Source organism: Cryptomeria japonica, chromosome 6 (genome assembly GCF_030272615.1).
Source record: "Cryptomeria japonica chromosome 6, Sugi_1.0, whole genome shotgun sequence".
Lineage (NCBI taxonomy): Eukaryota > Viridiplantae > Streptophyta > Pinopsida > Cupressales > Cupressaceae > Cryptomeria > Cryptomeria japonica.
In genome coordinates this window covers 393,790,549-393,812,430 of record NC_081410.1, presented here as the reverse complement: position 1 = coordinate 393,812,430, position 21,882 = coordinate 393,790,549, and the positions used below count along the sequence as shown (strand labels likewise).

Genomic DNA, 21,882 nt, shown 5'->3' with positions numbered 1-21,882 from the left:
GTTGAGTCTCCCATTGCTTTCATGAGTTGTCCGTAGAAGACTCATGAACTTAAATACTCCTTAGTTGAAAAGAATGCTTATGCTATGGTGAAAGCAGTTAAGAATTTTAGGTTCTATATTTTGAATTCTCATATTGTGGTTTTGGTTCCAGAAACATTAGTTAAATCAATCTTGACTCAGCAAGAGTTTGGTACGAAGAGGGGTAACTAGATTGCAAAAATCCAGGAGTATGATTTAGAGATTAAACCTACCAAACTTGTTCGTGGAAAGGGTTTTTGTCAGCTTATAGCTCAAAACGTTCTCGATAATCAAGAATATGATGATTCAGAAGATCTCCCTAGAGTGTTGTTTGTCAGTACAATTGATGAGTGGTATTCAGATTTGGCCTATTTTCTGACTTATGGTGAGTGTCCAATGCATTTATCATTTAAAGAAAAGAGGAATGTCAAGCTCAAGTCTACAAACTTTGTTCTTTGGGACACCGGTTTGTACAAGCGAGTTGTTGATGGAACTTTCCTTTGTTGTGTTGATAAGGCACAAAAAGTTAGATTGTTATAATCTTTCCATAATCAGGCCTGTGGTGGGCATTTCTCCGCACCAATGACTGCTCATAAGATTTTGCAAGCTAAATATTATTGGCCAACATTGTTCTGTGATGCCTTCAAATGGGTGCGAAAGTATGTTCATTGTCAACAGTTTGTGGGAAAACAAAAGCTTGCAACATTGCCATTAAAGCCCGTGGTTATTGAAGAACCTTTCCGGCAATAGGGTATTGATTTCATTGGTGTTATCAATCCGTCTTCAAGTTTAGGTCATTCATATGTTCTCACGGCAACAGATTACTTCACCAAGTGGGTGGAGGCAGTACTAGTGAAGCATGCTACCTCTGAGGTGGTATGCAGATTTCTCAAAGAGAACATCATCTCCAGGTTTGGTGTTCCACACAAGATTGTGACTGATAATGCAGCCACATTCTCTTCTTTTGAGATAACACAATTTTGTTTTGAATATGGTATCTTATTAGCTCATTCATCTGACTATTATCCTCAGGGTAAAGGTCAAGCTGAATCAAGTAATAAGAACTTGATTACTATCATACGCAAGCTTGTTGAGGAAAATCAAAGGTCTTGGCATAAGGCTCTTTATGATGCTTTATGGGCTGACAAAATTACACCCAAAAGAGCTATTGGTATGTCACCATTTCAACTTCTTTATGGGATAAATGCAGAAATACCCATCACTTTGGAACTTCTTGCCCTTAAATTGGCTAAAGCAATTGAGGATGATAACTTTGAAAGTGCTTTAAACAAAAGAATCATGTATCTTTCCCAGTTGGAAGAGCAAAGGACACAAGTGGTAGATCGAACTGCTCAGCATCAGAAACAAGTCAAAATCCTTTTTGACAAAAAAGCTAAGCAATGGGGGTTTCGATCGTGTTGCTTTGGGATAAGCATAGAGAATCTAAAGGCTTACATGGAAAATTTGATTCTCTATTGCGTGGACCTTTCACCATTCATCGTGTTGCTGGAGAAGATAGCTTTATCTTCGCTTATCGTGATGGTACACCATTTGCGCTGCCCTATAGTGGCCAGCAACTGAAGCATTACTTCGAATGAAGTTTCGAGATGAATCATTGTAAATAATGTCCGAGTCTTTTTGTTTTGTTTTTGGATTCTGCTTTGATTGACTCTATGGTCCAATGGATAAGGAGGAAGGCACTTAGAGATCTGGTTTCTATTCTTTCACAATAAGTGAAATGAATTCCCCAATCAGAGCGAGTTGTCCATATTTTTGTATTCACAAAAATAGACAACCCCTTTAAAAATCGTTTAAAAATGAAAATTTTACTCTAAGGAACGCTTCCCGAGGTAAAATTTTGCATTGCCCTTGGACTGGCTTAATCCTTAATCCATCCTCGATCCACGTTTCAAATTTCATTGCATTCTGAGTTCGTTTGCTATGTTTTTCTTTCAATTTCAAGTTTTTCCTTCCTGACTGCAGGTGGGAAATTTTCCTTGGATTGCAAGTTTTATTCTTCTCTTGTTTAGTGTTGTAGGGAAATTTTAAGTCAATTACAAGTGCACTTTATGTAATTTTTAAACTTGTAACTTACTTTTTATTTCCCCTTTGTTGCTTTATGTCTTTTAAGTCATTGTAGGAACTTTTTGGACATATTACAAGTTAATTTAAAATTATAAGTTAAAAAGAACTTGTAATTCCTTTTAAAAGTTCCTACTTAAGTGATTTTAACATGTAATATGGATTTTATTTCTTTATTACAAGTTTTAAAGTTACTTTTTATATGTAATAGGGATTTTATTTCCCTATTACATGTTTTATTGTTTTTCTAGTCACTTGTAAAGGGAAATTTATTTCCCTATGACAAGTTCTTTTTTGAGTTAAGTCATTAAAACTTGTAAAGGGGATTTTATTTCCCTCTTACAAGTTATTTTGACATGTTCTTTTCTCTCACAAACCCGATTTGCCTAAAAAATGAAAAGTGAAACAAATTAAAATTTGTAAAAGGGTTTCTAAAACCCGATTACATGTCTTTGCAAGGCATTCTAAACTTGTTGCTTCCTACCAAGAACCCGACTCTCTTTCCTCTCCATAGAGTTCAATTTTGCCACAATTTCTAACTGATTTTGGTGGAGGAATCCATGGGATGAGGAGGCGTTTTGGATTCAAGGCAGATTTTATGCTTTTGGAAAAACGTTGCAGCTTTTTTGGTTGCCATTTCATTGATCTTTGACTGCGTTTTTTCCTCCATGGGCTGTTTTTGAATGCCACGATTTGGAGATTGGAATGCCACGTTTTTCAGTTGGAACTTAGGTGTTTTGGTTTATATTTCTCCTACATGGGTTTTCCATGAGGATTTGACCTATTCTTTCTCCTTTTTGAATGTCCTTTTTAGTGCATTCGGTTAAAATTCGAGTTTGTCTTGGACGTGGCAAGCGTTTCAGTTTTGTGGTTTCATTTTCTATTTAAGGAATCAGTTCTTCCTTTCAAGGATTGTTTCATCTCTTGAAGAAGCATCTTGATTAAGCAAGGTAAGGTTTATTTTCAATTTTGCTTTCTTTTCCTTTCTTTTTGTTTTCATTCCTTGTTTGATCATTCCTTGTATGTTTTGCTCTAGTTCGGATTTGAGAGAGATCTTCCCCTTTCTATCCAAGTCTTGAATAGTATTGCATTGTCTTTCCCCTTTTTTTTTTATGTTTGCATTTCAGGTTTTAAAAATTCGATTGCAAGATGAAAAAGTGAGTTTTTCCCCTTTGGTTGAAAAGACTTAATCATCTTTTGCCAAAAGTTCAAGTTTCAAAGTTGTTAAAAAGCTCATCCTTCCAATTTCAGGTTTTTAAAACCTAATTACAAGTAAAGGTTTTTCCCATTCTCTTGAAGATGATCTTCCAAAATTCTTTCCTTTTTCATCTGCATTCATCACTCTTGTACACACATTCCATTCCCATTATCTTTTTCCATTTTTCACACATTCTTCCATTTTTCTTAATACAAGTATGCTTGCATTTTGGTTTTACAAACCCGATTGGGAATATGTCCTACCCCACTTACATACTTGTAACATATCTCCCAAGATCCGAAATTGCCCAAAAGCCAATTTCCAAGTGTTCCTATTTATTCACCATTTTCCTCTCAAAGAGGGATAGAGTTTTTCCCATTGAAAAGAAGAAATTGTTTCATTGGGCTGATCTTGATGTTGCTTTGATACTTCTAGATCTTCATCATAGTGTGCCAAGCTCTTGTTCAATGTCTGATTTACCGTCATCTTCTACTCCAAAGAAGATGAAATACAAATATGACAAGTACCAGAATGAGATCTCCCCTTCTCAAGTTTCCTCTTCCATGGAGCATATCAAGGATACGGAAATAGGGCATGTTGACATGTCAGAGTTTGTTAAAAGGTGGAGGATCCAAAGGATAGTAATATGCAGTGCTTGTTGGACAGCCACATTCACCATGCTTCTTCCTTTCCAGTGGCTGCCCTAGAACCTAAGTTTGTTCTTGCTTGTGTTCACCATGTGAATAGGGCATGTTGACATGTCAGAGTTTGTTAAAAGGGTTGAGGATCCAAAGGATAGTAATATGCAGTGCTTGTTGGACAGCCACATTCACCATGCTTCTTCCTTTCCAGTGGCTGCCCTAGAACCTAAGTTTGTTCTTGCTTGTGTTCACCATGTGAATAGGGCATGTTGACATGTCAGAGTTTGTTAAAAGGGTTGAGGATCCAAAGGATAGTAATATGCAGTGCTTGTTGGACAGCCACATTCACCATGCTTCTTCCTTTCCAGTGGCTGTCCTAGAACCTGAGTTTGTTCTTGCTTGTGTTCACAAGATGAAATACAAATATGACAAGTACCAGAATGAGATCTCCCCTTCTCAAGTTTCCTCTTCCATGGAGCATATCAAGGATACGGAAATAGGGCATGTTGACATGTCAGAGTTTGTTAAAAGGGTGGAGGATCCAAAGGATAGTAATATGCAGTGCTTGTTGGACAACCACATTCACCATGCTTCTTCCTTTCCAGTGGCTGCCCTAGAACCTGAGTTTGTTCTTGATTGTGTTCACCATTAGAAAGTTTTTGCCTTGATGAAGACACTATTGAGAAAGTTTTCAGAATAATTATCGCCTCCCCAACCACATTCACTTAAGTGTTTTTCAACACTTGGTTGTATATTCAGAATTGTAATTTCATAGTTGTAATTTCCTTTTTGACATGTTTACTTGTAAAATCATTTTTGTGAAGAGCAAGTCATCACTTGCACTTTTGTAATTACAAGTAAACTGATTACCAGTCAATTTAGAATAGGACTTGTAACCTTGAATAAGTCTTAGTTAGTTGTTGAATAAGTCATGGTGGTTGAGAGAATTTCTCAATTTAGTTGGGATCCTCCAGCCTTTTTCTCAAGACTCTTCTCCTATAAATACTTGAGAGGGTCTATTGTAATTTTTATCTTTTTGAAAGCAAGCAAAAACTCTGCCAAATTTGCAACAAAGAAGTCTTTGAGCTTTTATGTGTAAATTGAAGAATTGAAAGGAATAGAAGAAGATTGCTCAAGTGTTGAGATTTTGTGCTACATTCTTGAGTTTGTGTTCAATATTGTCTTTCTTGCAAGTGTTTTTTAAAGAGCTTAATCAAATTTGATTTGCAGACTTTGTGCTGCAAGTATTGGAGATTAATTTTAGTAAGAATAGAAGTTCTATTAAGAGAAGTTGTAAGACTTTGTGCTTACACTTGTTCTTGAGAGAGATTAGAAGTAGATTTTGTGATAGGAAATAGCTGTGAGACTTTGAGCTCACACTAGTTCTTGCTGTTTTGTGTAGAAAGGAATAAGTTATTTTAGACTTTGTGCTGTTATATTTTGTTCTTGTTATTATCGGTATAGAAAAGGGTAGATAGGACTTCACATATTCAAGACTTTGAGCTTGATATAGCTGTGCCGTCCTGAAGGAAGTGACGGAAGTCTTTGAGCTTTCAGGAAACTTCATTTCCTTTCTCTCATTTTATTTCAAAAGTTGTTATTGTTGTTTTACGTTAAATTGCTATCAATTTTCTGTGAAGAGCAAAGGATATTGGCTTTCTTGAAAAAAGAAGAAAGACTGTTGTTTTATCCTATTTTAGTTTTAGTATTAGATAGATAGGGGGAGCCTTCCCTTCATTAGGAGAATTTATACTCACACACTGTGGTTGAAGCCACAATTTTGTATATTTCCCCAAGTGTACAAAATTTTCAACCAACAAGAAAGGAGACATATATATATGCTTTACATAAAGTAATTCTGGTCAGTATTCCATACACCTAAATCTGCTCATCTTCATAGAATCTTCCTAGTGAGATCTATCAACATCATTCCCCCCCAACAGATTCAATATCGAAAAATGATCAAAAGGAGACCAAAAGAACTCAGCAATAGTCTACATTCGATCTAAATAAATATAACAAGTCAACCAGCATCATCAAAATCGGTGATAAAGGAATCAAGTACGAAATGGGATGCTGATTTGTATAATGAACCTTAAGTGATCAGGGAAGAATAAGATCGGATAGCACATCAATCAAGCCAATTATCAGATCGGAAATAATACTCTTCAACTACCAGCACATAAGTGTATCAATCAAATGTATAAAGAGTGATCGGTAATTGAGTATCGGATTTAATCATATAGGCAGCAAAACACTCCACTAATCTCCATCATGAAGGGATGCGATTATGGTTAACCCATATTATCTATGCACCATAGCCACTTTGGTTATAATGTGAAGAGGCACGATTAAAGACAATACGAGTCAGTGATCAGGAAGAGACAAGGGACGTGTCTCTTACGACACCCCATCCCTTCATATATGAAGACAATCCCCATCATTTCCAAAAGGGGCATGGATGGAGTTTATACCTTATCCCTACATCCAGTTTGGATCGTTCTTAAAGAGCAATTGTTGTAGGCACATAACCTGTTGCATATGAAACGCAGAATACATAATCTAGTATAATTATATAAGGAACCAACAATGAATATATATAATATGCAACCATCGAACAGATCAGATCAGGACTGTTATTAATTACAGTCAGTGACGTACTAGTTCTTGGTGGTATGCATGGGATGTGTATGCTTAAGCCTGATAATATTCTTATGCAGAATTTAGTAGTAATATTAATATACTCATATAGACTATAATATGTATGACAGTCATACTTAATTTTATATACATTAATAATAATTGAAAGACGAATATATATTCACAGTCTAAGTACTTAATCAACTCTAATCCTATTCCTCAAGGGAGATGGGTGCTGCTAGGGAGAGATGGAGTAAATCCATCTAATAGGAAGCCCCAAGGGTGAAAAACTCCTCCTGAAATCTGGGCTGCAGGCCCCAAGGGTGAATGGACTGAGTTCGGTAATCTGGGCTACTTTAAGAGTTGGTGTCAAGCGCCCTAGGCAGCCCAGCCCTCTTCTCGGAAGAGTGTCGGAACAGTTTGAGATTCGGCATAGCTTTAAGAAGTTATGTTACAAGGTTTAGTTAATTATGCTTAATTAAGGTAGTAACATAGATGTTGCTTTGATAATTGACAGAGTATAAGTAGGGGACATTATAGATGGAAGCCATTCATAGAGATTGTTCTTCTTCGATTTCTCCATTTCTTGGATCTTTGAGTAGTGGTAGTGGTAGTGGTAGTGTTGCTCTTAGAGTTAGTGGATCTAATTAGCCTCAAGTATCATACCACACGCTACTTTAGGGTCCCAACCATCACTTGAGATGTAGCAAGGAACGCAATTGGAGACTTGGTTTTATTGCACCATTCCATTTCAAGTAGCTAGATAATTAATTATTATTATTAAAAGATTCTTTGATTTATTTGTCTCTTGAACTTTTGAATTTAAGGGTATATAGAATTTAAACTCTAAACTTTTCAATACCTTTTTTGTTTTTGTTTTTTTAATGTTTCCTTATTGACATTATTGTTTGTAGGGCGAAGTTTAAAGCCCCTATTGATAAGGAGATAAAGGGAACCCTTTCGACTCAAACGGCGGCTCATATGAAAGTCAAAATTAATGAATGGGATGAAATACGAAAGAATGGTTGCACTCTCATGAATAATGGTTGGACAAATAGGAGAAATAAAAAATTATTGAATTTCCTTGTTTCTTCCTCAGATGATTATGCTTGTTGAAACCCATTGACTTAGTGATTAAGATTTTTTATTTCTATATTATTAATAAACATTAGGATTTAAAATTTTGTGGTTTCTTTTTCAAATGACACATCTTTTTTAAATCCATTGATGCTTTAGGAAATACAAAAACTGTCGAATTCTCTTGTAAGATTTTGGAGGAAGTCTTAGGCAAGGTGAGTGAAAAAAATGTTGTGTAAATATTTACAAATAAGCATAGTTTGCAAACTTTGCGAGTACTCTATTTTTTTTTGCTCCACGAGTTTTTACAAGCTTAACTCGCAAGTTTTTATAGGCACAAGAAAAACAAGGGTAAAATCGCCTACATAGAAAAAACATTGGTTAAAATGCATTTTTCACACCTTTTTTTTTGCTATATAACCATTCATTTTCCTTTTTGAGATGTCATTTTTTAATTTAATACATTTTGTAATCGAAAAAAATGTCTTTTTAAGAAATTTTAATTTTTAGTACTTTCTAAGTTGCCAGGTTTTGGTTGAGTATTTGTCAAGTTTTTGTCAAAAATTTAGGGCTTCCCGAGTACTCTTTGAATTTGAGTTTGCTAACTATAGATCAAGGTATGTGTGAAAAATGGGAAAAATATTTGCAAATACATATACAACCATGATTGGATCCTCAACCTAATCAAGAAATAAAGGAACAAGGAGCTAGCTTAGTTTGGAATAACCCATTTTGCAACAAACCTTATTATGGTGCAATCTTTGTCTTAGTCAAAGGTTGCTTTGAGGTGCATGTTTGTTAGTGAGGAGTTGTCTACATCATCATTTGCTAAGATCAATGTAGGGGTTGTCATGGTTGACAAGTTTTTTTATGACCATAGCTTATAGCTTTTGAAGAAGGTGATTCTAGAGGTTAGTTCATATTTTCATTATATTTTTGTTCATTTTTTGTTTGTATTTCCAATCTATTTATTTATTTTTGTTCACACTTATGTTAATGTTTAATAATAATTACAATTAATAGAGTCTTTAGTTGTTCTACTTTGAGTTGTTGATGGGAAGAAGCCAACGATGGACTGTATATACAAGAACATGGAAAGGGCCAAGGAGGTATTGAGATCCATTTGTGTTGGGATTCAAAGTATGATCCCATATGGGACATCATTGGTCAACAGCGATAGCAGCTTCCGCTTCACAAGCCCTCACATACGACTATCTATTTCTAAAACCTAACATTCCAATTTCACCTAGATTTCATGGCTAATGAGGAGTTTCTAAGTGGGTTCTACACAATCATAGAACAAACAGTACTTGGTTGAGATTTATAGACTTACAAGGGGACCTCTTCACATGAGACATGCAAAGCAACTTGGATGACACTGCAGCCAAGTAAGTTTATTCAGGGCATAATTCAAGTTTAAAAATTGAAAAAAAATATTTTTTACATTACAAGGGACCTCTTTACATGAGACATATGCAAAGCAACTTGGATGACGCTGCAGCCAAGTAAGTTTATTCAGGGCACAATTCAAGTTTAAAAATTAAAAAATATTCTTTTTTACATTACTATTGAAAATTAAAGTTGGACAATGCGATAGATTTTTTTACTCACCATTTCAAATGCATGGTGGAAAATTTTTGGTGCTAATGTGTCAAATCTTCAAAGAATTGCAAATCATATTTTGATCCAACCATGCAGCACTTCACCATGCAACCACAATTGGAGTACGTTTGAGCATATAGACTCCAAAAAGTGCAATAGGTTGTCAATGCAAAGATTGAATGACCTTTCTTATGTTCATTACAAAATTTTCTTCTATCATAGACAAATCATAGGTACAAACTTATCTCCCATCACGATATCGTTGGGAACCCAAGGTTGAAGACTAATCCAGCCAAGATCCAAGTAATTTTGGACATAAAGGCTCTCATCAATATGATGGCAATAAAATGAGAAAATTATGAACAAAACACAAGTTTGGGGAAAGAAACTATTTTACTGCTAAGTTTTTAATATCACCTCTTTTTAACAAGCAATTGTCATGATTTTTCTTATATTTTTCCATTTTAACCTTAGTAATTTAAAAGTGGTCTTACTCTAGCCATGTCATGTCCCCACCTAAGTGTTGTATTACTATGGATCCAATGCTTAGTTTTACAACTTACAATTCAACTTAAAAGAAGGGGTTTCATAGCCCTCAATATGGCATTTATCTTATCATGTTAAAGAATATAGAAAACATGTTTTATGACATTTTGTCTACCCTCAAGCCTCTCATATTCATGTTAGACATATGCGGGCTACGTTTTAGGAGCTTTCTAGTTCATTCTCAAATTGCAATATGGTCTATATGCAGTGGATTTAGCTAGAACAAGACAGATTCTCCAAGTCAATATTTGGACTGGTTAGTTGAGGCCAAAAAATTTACCACCATGTACATTCGTTGCAAACCAATGTAACTTGCTACATACCTTATAAAAAGAAAAAAGATAGACACAAAAATAAAAGAGAATCGCTCATTTAGAAAGAAACTAAATACAAAAAGCTATAAAAAGAAGCCAAATTTTCAATGCAAGGAAAAGAAATATTAAGAAACAAAATTATTTTAGAAATGGAGCATGGCAGAAAAGTAACAAAAATCATCGCTAATGAACTAATGAGCCACTCACAATACATTGAAAATGAATAACCTTTTTGTCAATATAGTTATTTGAAAAAAATATTGTATTTACAACATTAAGAAGATATGTAAAATTGTATTGCAAAATACTAACCTCCCTATTAGTTTGACAGTTGTTGCTTCGTCAAGAACATCTTTACAATCACTAAGAAAATCTCTGAACTCCCGAAGTGTCTCCTGGTACTTGGTGTTAATTTCATTCGAAGAAGGCGATGTTCCACCACTTTGTTTGTCATCATCCAAAAGTAGACGATTAATCTAGAAAGAAAAGTAAACAATTGTTTTATGTGTTCTAATATACTTCAGACTCCTTAAAGAACAGCATCATGGACAATTCCAAAGAAGAAATTCATGTTCACCAAATTACAGATTATGCAACATTAGTAGACATCTTTAACCTTGTCAAGGTACAACTCAGTTGCCCATGTAGAGATCATCGTTATTTGAGAACGGTCCTCACGGCCAAGATTGTCTAATTTCCTTAGCAAAAAGGTTCTCAATGCATCCTGCAATGTCAAATACCTATTATAAAAGAGGATGATACATTTGTGCCAAATCAATAAAACATAATTTTAAAAAGAACGTAAGTTAAACAACTATTGAAACAATTTTCACAAAACAATGAACCAAAAAAACATTATCAAATTTATCCAAGTCCTACTTTTATTAATTTATGTTCACAGTAGAAGAACTGAAATAGAGTATTAAATATAATTAAGTTACCGTACCATTATCAAACATACAAATACAGTAAATTCCTATGTCCTTTCCCCAATGATACATAAAAGAAGCTATAATGATTTGATACCTAAAATTTAGGAAAAATTATCCAAGGTACATTAAGTAAAAATTATACATGATGATTTGATACCTAAATTTGATAACTAGCACATGGATATGGATTCATATGGTTAATATTAGGAATAATTATCCACAGAACATTAAGGAAACATCCTTAGGTATTCTATGATGTACTCCCATTTTGGGTAGTCTTGATGATGTGGGGATGCGAATAAAACATCCCCTCTCCGGCCATATCCTCTACAAGATTTGAAGCATGTCTCTCCAATTTGGGGGACATTTCCTACAATGCCTCCCTTGTCACCAAATAGATTTGGAATGCCTGACATCATCAATGTTTTACAAAAATCAAGGCATCAAGGCATCCACCACATACCATACTTTTGAAGGCATGTAGAGAAGCCTCAACTAAAAAACCCTAGATCCTTTATGAAGGGCCCATAACACTCCACAACCTAGACATTTTATGTTTAATACCCAAATATGGTATGCACCATGAAGGTCCTTGTGTCCTCAAAGGCCATAAATTCTGCTTAAGCTGCTGCCCCCAAACCCCAAGAGGGGTAATGACCCTTTACCCCACTAAATCCCCACTCTAGTATAAGATACATAAATAGTTGTGTATTGTGCCATATCAAAAAGCAGCGAATTTTTTAAGAGTTTCCCCAATTAATTCAATTTCATTTATACATTTGGTTTGTCAAAACAATCACAATTCTGAATAGGACCACAACGTTCCCCAACAAGTTCATTTATACATTGATGTCAAATAGTTGTGGGTAGTTGAGAAAGTGGTTGAGAGGGTAACTGAGGATTGAATGGGCATGGGTTAAAGCTGCCAAGTTCTAGAAGGCAAATCAGGGCCCTTGGATTCAGTCAATCCTTGCCTCTGGTTCAAAATTGTCAAATCTATAAAAGGCAGGATGCCTCTTATTGTAAAGGGTTAGATTTTTATAGTTAAGACTTTTAGAGTTTGACAGTTAGATCAGGTTAGAGTTTTTGTAGAAGGTTAGATTTTAGTTATAGAGTAAGAATTGTTGCAGAAATTGTTGTAATGACAGGCAAAATCAATATATGAACATTGAAGTATGGTGTTTGTTATCTTGGTTTTCTTCTGTTTGCATGGTTTCCTTCAGCAGGTTTAGATAGATCCTTTTTGGTGTGCAAGTGTTTGATGGATTCAGGTTCATACCATTGGGCGATATGTTGATTGTGTATCCCTTTGAATGGTTAGTCCGAGCCTTTAAAATTGTGTTTAGTTCAATTGCAAGTGTCCGTTTGAGTTGCGCCAGAATTGGGTGCTTAGGCATGCATCCGCAATCTGAAAATCTTCTAAGTCCCCTTGAAGATTATACCTTTCTTGTGACGTTGTGAGTTATTCTAGCCAAGCAGGGATTGGTTATGTCAAATCTGTCTACCCACACACGAGTCTTGTTAATTTTAGGTCTCCTATCCCTTCTCTTTTGCTTTTATTTCGCAGTCTGAGAATCGCAGCAAACCAATTTGTTGCAAAATGTGAGTCCCCTTGTGCTCCCAGCAAAACACATCAACCGTTGAGCTATCTCGCTGTCATGAACTGACATTTGGAACCTTGAGGTTGTCCCCATTGATCAACTAAAACAGCATTAGGGCTTCCTTATACAAGAGAGGATAGAATACTCAGCGAGAACATTCTATTATGCATTGGCCGGAGAGAGTTGTAGTGATACGATTTTAGCCATGTCAACAGAATTGGTGCTAGAAGGAGAGCCTCCCTATCAGGTTCCTTGCAGCAAGTTGAGTCTAATAAACCTTTTAAATGCTATATTTGGGATATACAAGATCCCTGTTCTGAAAATACCAAAATAATTTGAGTCAAAATGTTGAGTCAGCCACTTCATGAAGACTGTCCACGGTCCAATATTTTCCAAATCTAGCAAACACTGAGTCTGGAGTCATATCCAAATCAGTTATCCGAGTTCACATCAACAGGTCACTGTAGAATTCATGGCACAACAGAGCACGAAGAGTTGAACTGCTTGACATTTCTATCAAGAGTTGAGCTAGCACTGCAGGGACAAATATTTTTCTGGGATATCCCCAAACCAGGAGAGCTCATATAGTCGGATATCCCCTGTCCTCCGTCAAGCATGGATGAGTTCACTCGATTAAAGGACCGGATTGTGAACCAGTTTGGTCTCGAAGAAGAGTTATGCTTAGAGAGCGTGTTGTCACTTTGGTGGTGCAGAATTCATCGCAACCCACACTCAAAATTCATCTGCTCATTATGCATGGAGGCAGTCAATCAAGTCAAAGCCCAATACGGACTAACGGAAGAGTCGGAGGAGCCCATCACCAGCAAAGTGTGGAGTGCCTACCTCGCTGCTAATGAATACAGAAGATCGCAAAAACAATGCAGCGCCACACTCCCCGATGATGAAAAGATGGAATTCCCAAGTACTGAGCAAGGTGAACCCGTCAATCAGACTATGGTAGCAGGTGACTGTGTCGTCCCTGTACTTGATGAAGCCAGGGCTGAAGATGATGATCAAGCGAGCCCCGTAGAGCAGCCTGATGTTGAAGAGCAATTTGCAGCAGCCTCACCAATGCAGGATATAATCCAAGAGTCTGTCGAGGATGTTTTTGAGGATCAATCAATCGAAGAGTCCTTGCTATTTGAGGATATGCTGACAGAAGTGCATAAAGCCGCATTGTTCATAGAACCCGAAGATGCACCAACAGATGATGCATTCCACTCTCCTGAGTTCGAATTCAAGACTACTTTTCAGCCTATACAAACTGCTGAAGAATCTGATGCTAATTTGCACGAGCCGGGCGCAAGTGGGATGTTGCACCATCAATGGCGACCTCCTGATACAGCTATTGAAGACCTCCCGCCACACAACCCCCCGCCACACAACCCCCCGCATGACTCATTAACGCGCCAGGTTGTTTCTTTCCATCCTACTGTTAATTCTGAAAAAATTCAGTTTGATATTGAATATTATGGGAAAACAACCTATAAATGGATTAACCACGAGCCTAAAGAACTTCCCTAACTGTTGATACTACCCGATGCCCTGGTTAGACCCGAGAGTGGCAAACTGAAAATTTTCTTTTCGGAATTTAAAGAGAAGTCAGCCAACCTTAGAACTATCCCCACTGGCTTGTTATTGCTGCACATACTAAGAAATCATCCTGGATCGGGGATGCATGCATGTGGTCCTCATTTTGTACAGTCGATCTCTTCTTGTATATGGTTAGTTTAGGGTTTTATTTTTTGTTTTCAGAGTAGTTTGTTTTTTGTTTTAGTTTAGTTTCCCTGTTTTCCGCTTTAGTTTAGTTTTCTTTCTGTAGTGTAGGTTTCCTTTCGGAAAAGGTTGTCTACCTGTCAATTTTTGTAGGGGTATGTTTGTTTTTCCCAGCATTGGTGTACGAAGTCAGGAAGTTTTGCCGGTCTATTTCTTAGATGCCAACTTTGGTAGAGCACCTAATTGATGGTTGCCCCTTTAGTCAATCCATTTGGTTTAAGGCTGTCATTTTAAAAATTTAGTTGCTTGCTGCATCATGTCACCAACATTGCGATCACTGCACATTTAAATGCTTAAATTGCTTAGGTCTATTGTTTGATCAAAGGGAAGTCATTGCAAGTGAAAATTTTGAGGCTCTGCTTCAGCGACCACTGTAACGCTCAATCCCACGTAGGCTTCATTGCTTACCAGCCAAAGTGAAGAAGTGAAAATAAAAGAAAAAATCAAAAGAAAAGAAATATCAAATTGCTTGGCTTTGGAAATGCAGACACCTCTACCGGTATTTCAAAAAAAAAAAAGGAATTTACAGGAAATAGAGCAATCTCTCTAAGCTTATAGGCGATAACATCGTCGGGGCTATGAACGCTTGTTGGCAGCGAGGCAATGTCCAGGTTGCTTTTTAAGTTAGAGTCGCTCTACATAACTTGTCTTGATTGAACAATGATATTTCAACTTTCTTCAAACTGGAATGAACTTCACTGCACACACTTGATTTTCAAGGTTGGTGACTTGATTTAGTTTGCAACCTCATTTTTACTTTGAATCTGTCTTTTGTAATTTGGGTTGTTCTGTGGGATATATACCAGAGATTTTGGGGTTCAATCCGAATAGTCATCCTTGAAATATTCAAGAACATATCCCAGCCGAGTCACCATTTGGTGTGCGTTATGTACACCCGCCATGCTTCACAGGGGACCCCCAATTTTGTCTATCTTCCCACAGGAGAGAAAGAGACATTCAAAAGAACACAGTGCGTTGAGTTTCAAGTTAAAGAAAATGCGTCTAATATCTAAGTCGCTCATTTAAAGAAAAATTAATGAAAGTTTGCTAAGAACACACGAACTCCCCGAAAAATCAAGGGGTGTTTTAATGTCTCCCCATGCTAAGAAAGTGAAAATAGCACCTTTGAGCTTTTCTTTTTTTTGTGTGAAATGGTGGTCGAAAAAGAAAAATGCGCACAGGCCCTCATTTGGCCAAGTTTAGGAAAGATGTGAAAAAAACTCAAAAGACTAATGTCGCACAAAACCATCATTTTGGCCGAAAATGAAAAGCAAGAGCCTAAAGTTGAGCGAAATGCTCAGTCGGCCTGAAAATCGTGAGCTAAGGCATAATAGCTTCAAAGTTCAAAATCGCATCGTTCTGACAAAATGGCCGAAGTTTCATTGCCTACGTAAAGGGCTAAAACAAAACCTAAATCGCACAAAACAACTGATATTGCCGAATTTGCAAGTGAAAATGAGAAAGGAGATCTAAGTCGCGTAATTTTTATTTTTTTAAAGGCCGAATTCCCTTAGTAAAACCAAATTGCGTGATTTGATTGAAAATGCCGAGGTTTGCAAAAGATGAAAAGTTCCCATATGTTTTCCTAAAATGCTTGAATTTCATTCAACAATGGAAAGCTCGTTTTAAACATAAACGATCAATTCACCCAAAGTGCCTGAGTTTCATCTAGGACAAAGGCGTGTTTAATAAAGTCACGCAACACAATCCTATATGCTGAAAATGAACAAAGAAGTTCAAATTCGCACAAAGCCTCCCATAAGCCTACAAAGCCGAAAGCCCAAAATTGCTTCATAAGCCGAAAAGGGGAAAAGGTCAAAAAAGAACAAAAAGTTTGAATCACGCAATTCGACCGAATTGGCCAAAATTAGAAGACAATGTGCAAAATCGCCCATTTAGCCGAAAAAGTGAAGAGAGTCTAAGTTCGCATTTTTACTCATTTTGGCCGACCAAGTTTGCAAAATCGCCTAGTAGGCCGAAATTGGAGCCAAGTTCTAAATCGCACATCTTCCTCTTGAGCCGAAAATATTCTAAAATCGCACCTTTGGGGCAAAAAACCCAAATTTCATAAGGCCCAAAGGTTCACGTTTTTTATAAAAATGCTGACTTTCAAACCAAAGAAGAAACAGTTGCACATTCTAACTAAAATAGTCGAATTCTTCCAAGGGGTGTTAAAAAGCTAAGGTCAAAATCTCTCAAAACCTTCAAATCACTTGAAGTTCATCAAAGGAAGACATTTGTTGCAATAATATCTCGCAAAGGATATGAAATGTGCGAATTTTCATCAAGGGGCATTTTAAGTTGAAATTTATTTTTTGTTAAATTAGTTCATTTAATTTCTCAAAATGATTAATCCAAAGTGGAATTCATTGTTTGCAGGACGATATCGGGAAGAGCTAGAGCGTCAAGTTGAAGTGCAAATTGGAGATGCGATCACGATCAACGCCGGCCAGCAAAGATGCAAGAGTGCAGAACGTAAAACAAAGTACCAGAAAGCAAACCACCGGACGACAACTAAAAGTGAACCAACGAGATTGAAGACTAAGAACACAAAATGCTACAAAATATGCATTCTTAGAAATGTACAGCTAGAAGAAATTCCAAAAAATCAGTTTAAAACTGAAATGCTTTATTGTAAAAAGAACTACCTGTGGATCCCATTCAAGATATTTTAAAACAAGGGGACACAGGACACTTATTTCCAACTACCGGATAGACCAAAATTGATGTCAAATAGTTGTAGGTAGTTGAGAAAGTAGTTGGGGAGAATTTTGAGGATTGAATGGGCATGGGTTAAAGCTGCCAAGTTCTAGAAGGCAGATCAGGGCCCTTGGATTCAGTCAATCCTTGCCTCTGGTTCAGATTTGTAAAATCTATAAAAGGTAGGATGCCTCTTATTGTAAAGGGTTAGATTTTTACAGTTAGATTCTAGTTAGATTTTTAGAGTTAGACGATTAGATCAGGTTAGAGTTTTTGGAGAAGGTTAGATTTTAGGAATAGAGTAGAATTGTTGAAGAAATTGTTGTAATGACAGCCAAAATCAATATATGAAAATTGAAGTATGGTGTTTGTCATCTTGGTTTTCTTTAGTTTGCATGGTTTCCTTTAGCAGGTTTAGATAGATCCGTTTTGGTGTGCAAGTATTTGATGGATTCAGGATCATACCATTGGGGATATGCTAATTGTGTATCCCTTTGCATGGTTAGTCTGATCGTTTAAAATTGTGTTTAGTTCAATTGCAGGTGTCTGTTAGAGTTGCGCCAGAATTGGGTGCTTAGGCATGTATCCGCAGTCTGAAAATCTTCTAAGTCCCCTTGAAGATTGCACCATTCTTGTGAGATTGTGAGTTATTCTAGCCAAGGAGGGATTGGTTATGTCGAATCTGTATACCCACACACCAGTCTTGTTAATTTAAGGTCTCCTATCTCTTCTCTTTTGCTTTTATTTCGGAGTCTGAGAATCGCAACAGACCTGTTTGTTGCAAAACGTAAGTCCCCTTGTGCTCCCAACAAAACACATCAACCGTTCAGCTATCTCGTAGTCATGAACAAAAATTTGGAACCTTGAGGTTGTCCCCATTGATTAACTAAAACAGCATTAGGGCTTCCTTATACAAGAGAGGATAGGATACTCAACGAGAAAATTCTATTTGCATTGGCCGGAGAGAGTTGTAGCGATACGATTTTAGCCACATCAACAGAATGGGCGCTAGAAGGAGGGCCCCTCTATCAGGTTCCTTGCAATAAGTTCATTCTAACAAACCTTTTAAATGCTATATTTGGGATATGCAAGATCCCTATTAAACTAAAAAATAAAAATAAAATAAAAAAATCTGAAAATACCAAAAAAAATTCCGAGTCAAAATGTTGAGTCTGCCACTTCATGAAGACTGTCTACAGTTTGACATTTTCCAAATCCAGCAAAGGCTGAGTCTACAATTGTATCCAAACCAGTTATCTGAGTTCACATCAGCAGGTCACTGTAGAATTCGTGGCACAACAGAGCACGAAGGGTTGAACTGCTTGACATTTCTGTTTAGAGTTGAGCTAGCGCTGCAAGGACAAATATTTTTCTAAGATATCCCCACACCACGAGAGCTCATACAGTCGGATATCCCCAGTCCTTCCCCAGTCCTTCATCAAGCATGATGAGTTCACTCAATTAAAGGACTAGATTGAGAACCAGTTTGGTCTCAAAGAAGAGTTATGCTTAGTGAGCGTGTTGTCACCTTGGTGGTGTAGAATTCATCGTAGCCCACACTTAGAATTCACCTTCTCATTATGCATGGAGACAATCAATCAAGTCAAAGCCCAATACGGACTGACGCAAGAGTCAGAGGAGCCCATCACCAGCAAAGTGTGGAGTGCCTACCTCGCTGGTGATGAATACAGAAGATCGCAAAATCAATGCATCGCCGCACTCCCCAATGATGAAAAGATGGAATTGCCAAGTGCTGAGCAAGGTGAACCAGTCAATCAGAATGTGGCAGGAGGTGACTGTGTTGTCCCTGTACTTGATGAAGCCAGGGTTGAAGATGATGATCAAGTGAGCCCCGTAGGGCAGCTCGATGCTGAAGAGCAATTTGCAGCAGCCTCACCAATGCAAGATATGATCCAAGAGTCCGTCGAGGATGTTTTTTAGGACCAATCAATTGAAGAGTCCCTATTATTTGAGGATATGCTGACAAAAGTGCATAAAGCCACATTGTTCATACAACCCGAAGATGCACCAACAGAAGATGCATTCCACTTTCCTGAGTTCGAATTCAAGACTGCTTTTCAGCCTATACAAACTGCTGAAGAATTTGATGCTGATTTGCACGAGCCGGATGCAAGTGGGATGCTGCACCACCAGTGGCGACCTCCTGATACAGCTGCTGAAGATCTCCCGCCACACAACCCCCCACATGACTCAAAAAGGCGCCAGGTTGTTTCTTTCCATCCTACTGTTAATTCTGAAAATTTTCAGTTTGATTTTGAATATTATGGGAAAACAACCTGTAAATGGATTAGCCACAGGCCTAATGAACTTCCCCAGCTGTTGATACTAACCGATGCCCTAGTTAGACCCAAGAGTGGCAAACTGAAAATTTTCTTTTCGCAATATAAAGACAAGTCAGCCAAACTTAGAACTATCCGCGCTGCCCTGTTACTGCTGCACATACTAAGAAATCATCCTCGATCAAAGACGCATGCATATAGTACTCATTTTGTACAATAGATCTCTTCTTGTATATAGTTAGTTTATGGTATTATTTTCTGTTTTTAGAGAAGTTTGTTTTTTGTTTTAGTTTAGTTTCCCTGTTTTCCTCTTTAGTTTAATTTCCATGTTTTCCTCTTTAGTTTAGTTTGTTTTCTGTAGCATAGGTTTCCTTTCGGAAAGGGTTGTCTGCCTGTCAGTTTTTGTTGCAACACTTCCTGATGGCATGATCAACACTCAAAGCTCTTAATGCTTCGACAACTCTTGTGACTTGTACACCTCCATTCGTGGAGTTACAGAGGCGTATTTAATTATTTTTGTAGGTGGAGTACAATGCCATGCTTATTTGTGGTTACTTATGTCATGCCTGCATGCTCTGACTTTGGAATGTCAGGCAATCCACCTTTTGGAAGTCACTTTCTTCTTGGTATTGCGTTGTCAGAGTATGGTTGTCAGGTGCATGCACTTCCTTGCATTCCCTAACTGACATTTCCCTGCACACACAAGGGTCAACGCTTCTCTTCCTACCAATGGTCTCTCCCATGTGACCACTTTTCTATATAAAGGTTGTTAAGCCTCATTGTAAAGGGTTCTCTCCCTGCTGGTTTGAGCTATTCTATGCTCTTTCACTTCTCTTAAAGACTCGTATTTATCTTGCATTTCTACATCTGTAAGTTTGGCCATTGGCCTTATAATGAATTGAAATCATCATTCTTGCCTTACTTCAACTTATGCATGTTGTGTATGTGTTCTTACCTTCATTGTAAGTGTAAGTTTGTGGCTTTCCTTCACATATATGTTGTGTTAACCTGTTTCTGGGTGTGACTTGTGGGAAACCTTCTCCCCTCTTGACATTCAACAAGTTCTAACCTCCATACGTGCATTGAGGTCATTCATGCAACTAAAGTTTGTGCATCTCCTGGGTATTTCCGTTGATTCTTTGTGCCATTTCAGGTGGGGAGAGATGTTAAAGTTTAGATCAAATTTAGAGGTTATAGTATTTTTAAATTTATAATCACTGCTCTCAGATGTATATACTGATTCTATATGATATGTTGATCACAATATCTCAATAATTTCACTTGGATATATATTAATATAAATGCAGCATGAATATATATCGATCTGCTAAGATCTTAATATCAATATCAATGAGATGATGCTTAGATGTAATGAGAATGCAATACCGATCTGAACTATATATATAATGCCACTAATATAATTGATGAGATGATTACAAACTATGTATAACTTGCTGTCTTTCTTATAGCACTTATTGATATTTTTGTACCTAACAAGATACTTGGATAGATCATTATATATATAATAGTGTGGAGACATGTCTCCCCTAGAAACATGTCTCATCATGACCAATCATTAACTAATCAATATACTAATTGATATGTATTCTATTTAATCGGTACTCATTATCAATTAATGTTATAATTAAAACCAAAGTTGATACACTTTATCGATTCATATAATAGTCAATGCAAAATCGATATTAAATATCGATACCATATTATGCTCAATACATCTTATCGAAGCATAGTATGATATCGATATTTATTATCGATACTCACCAATGTGAATGTCGATATCCAATATTGATGCATGGTATAATTAGTATCAACATTAAGATTAATGTAACAGCATTATTAACATCAACAGTATGAACAGCATGATTAATAATTGTTATATCAAACTCAATCATGTATTGTGATAACCATAATCGTTAGCAATATATAGAAGAAGGATAGTAATCAAATGCTCAAGGCTGATAGGCCACTTATGCATTTGATTTCATCGATAGGAATAATCCGATCAAAGCTACAATTCATTAACACTCCCTTTTAGCTAGGGAGGATGATTACTATTCTAAAGTAAACACAATAGATCCATATATTGTGTGAGAGAGAGAGATCACCTCAATGTGATATTAGGAGTAATGGCATGTCCACAAATATCAAGTCACATGATATTCACCATACTCACATTATCCATAATGGTATGTGCACAGGCATCAAGTCACATGATGCCTACTATAAGGATATCTGCTCATGGCATATCCATGGATATTACGTCACATAATATCCACCATTAAATATCTCAGTAATATAACTCATTGAGGTTATCCACCACTTAGTTAATATCGCTTAAGAGATATCAACTATCATGACATGTCCACGGATATCAAGTCACATGATATCCATCATGATAGTAAGGTTTAACTATTGTAAAGTCGTCACCTTACAA

General features: G+C 36.8%; 1 protein-coding gene across 1 annotated transcript in view; it reads right to left on the bottom strand.

The window, feature by feature from the left end:
• LOC131038306 (vacuolar sorting protein 18) overlaps positions 1–21,882 on the bottom strand; it is a 394,486-nt gene that overhangs the window by 162,865 nt on the left and 209,739 nt on the right. Inside the window, exons 14-15 of the mRNA XM_057970666.2 lie at positions 10,735–10,842; positions 10,431–10,594 (exon numbers count right to left, since the gene is read on the bottom strand). Of these exons, the coding sequence (XP_057826649.1) occupies positions 10,431–10,594; positions 10,735–10,842 (272 nt within the window). The remainder of the gene's footprint in view (positions 1–10,430; positions 10,595–10,734; positions 10,843–21,882) is intronic.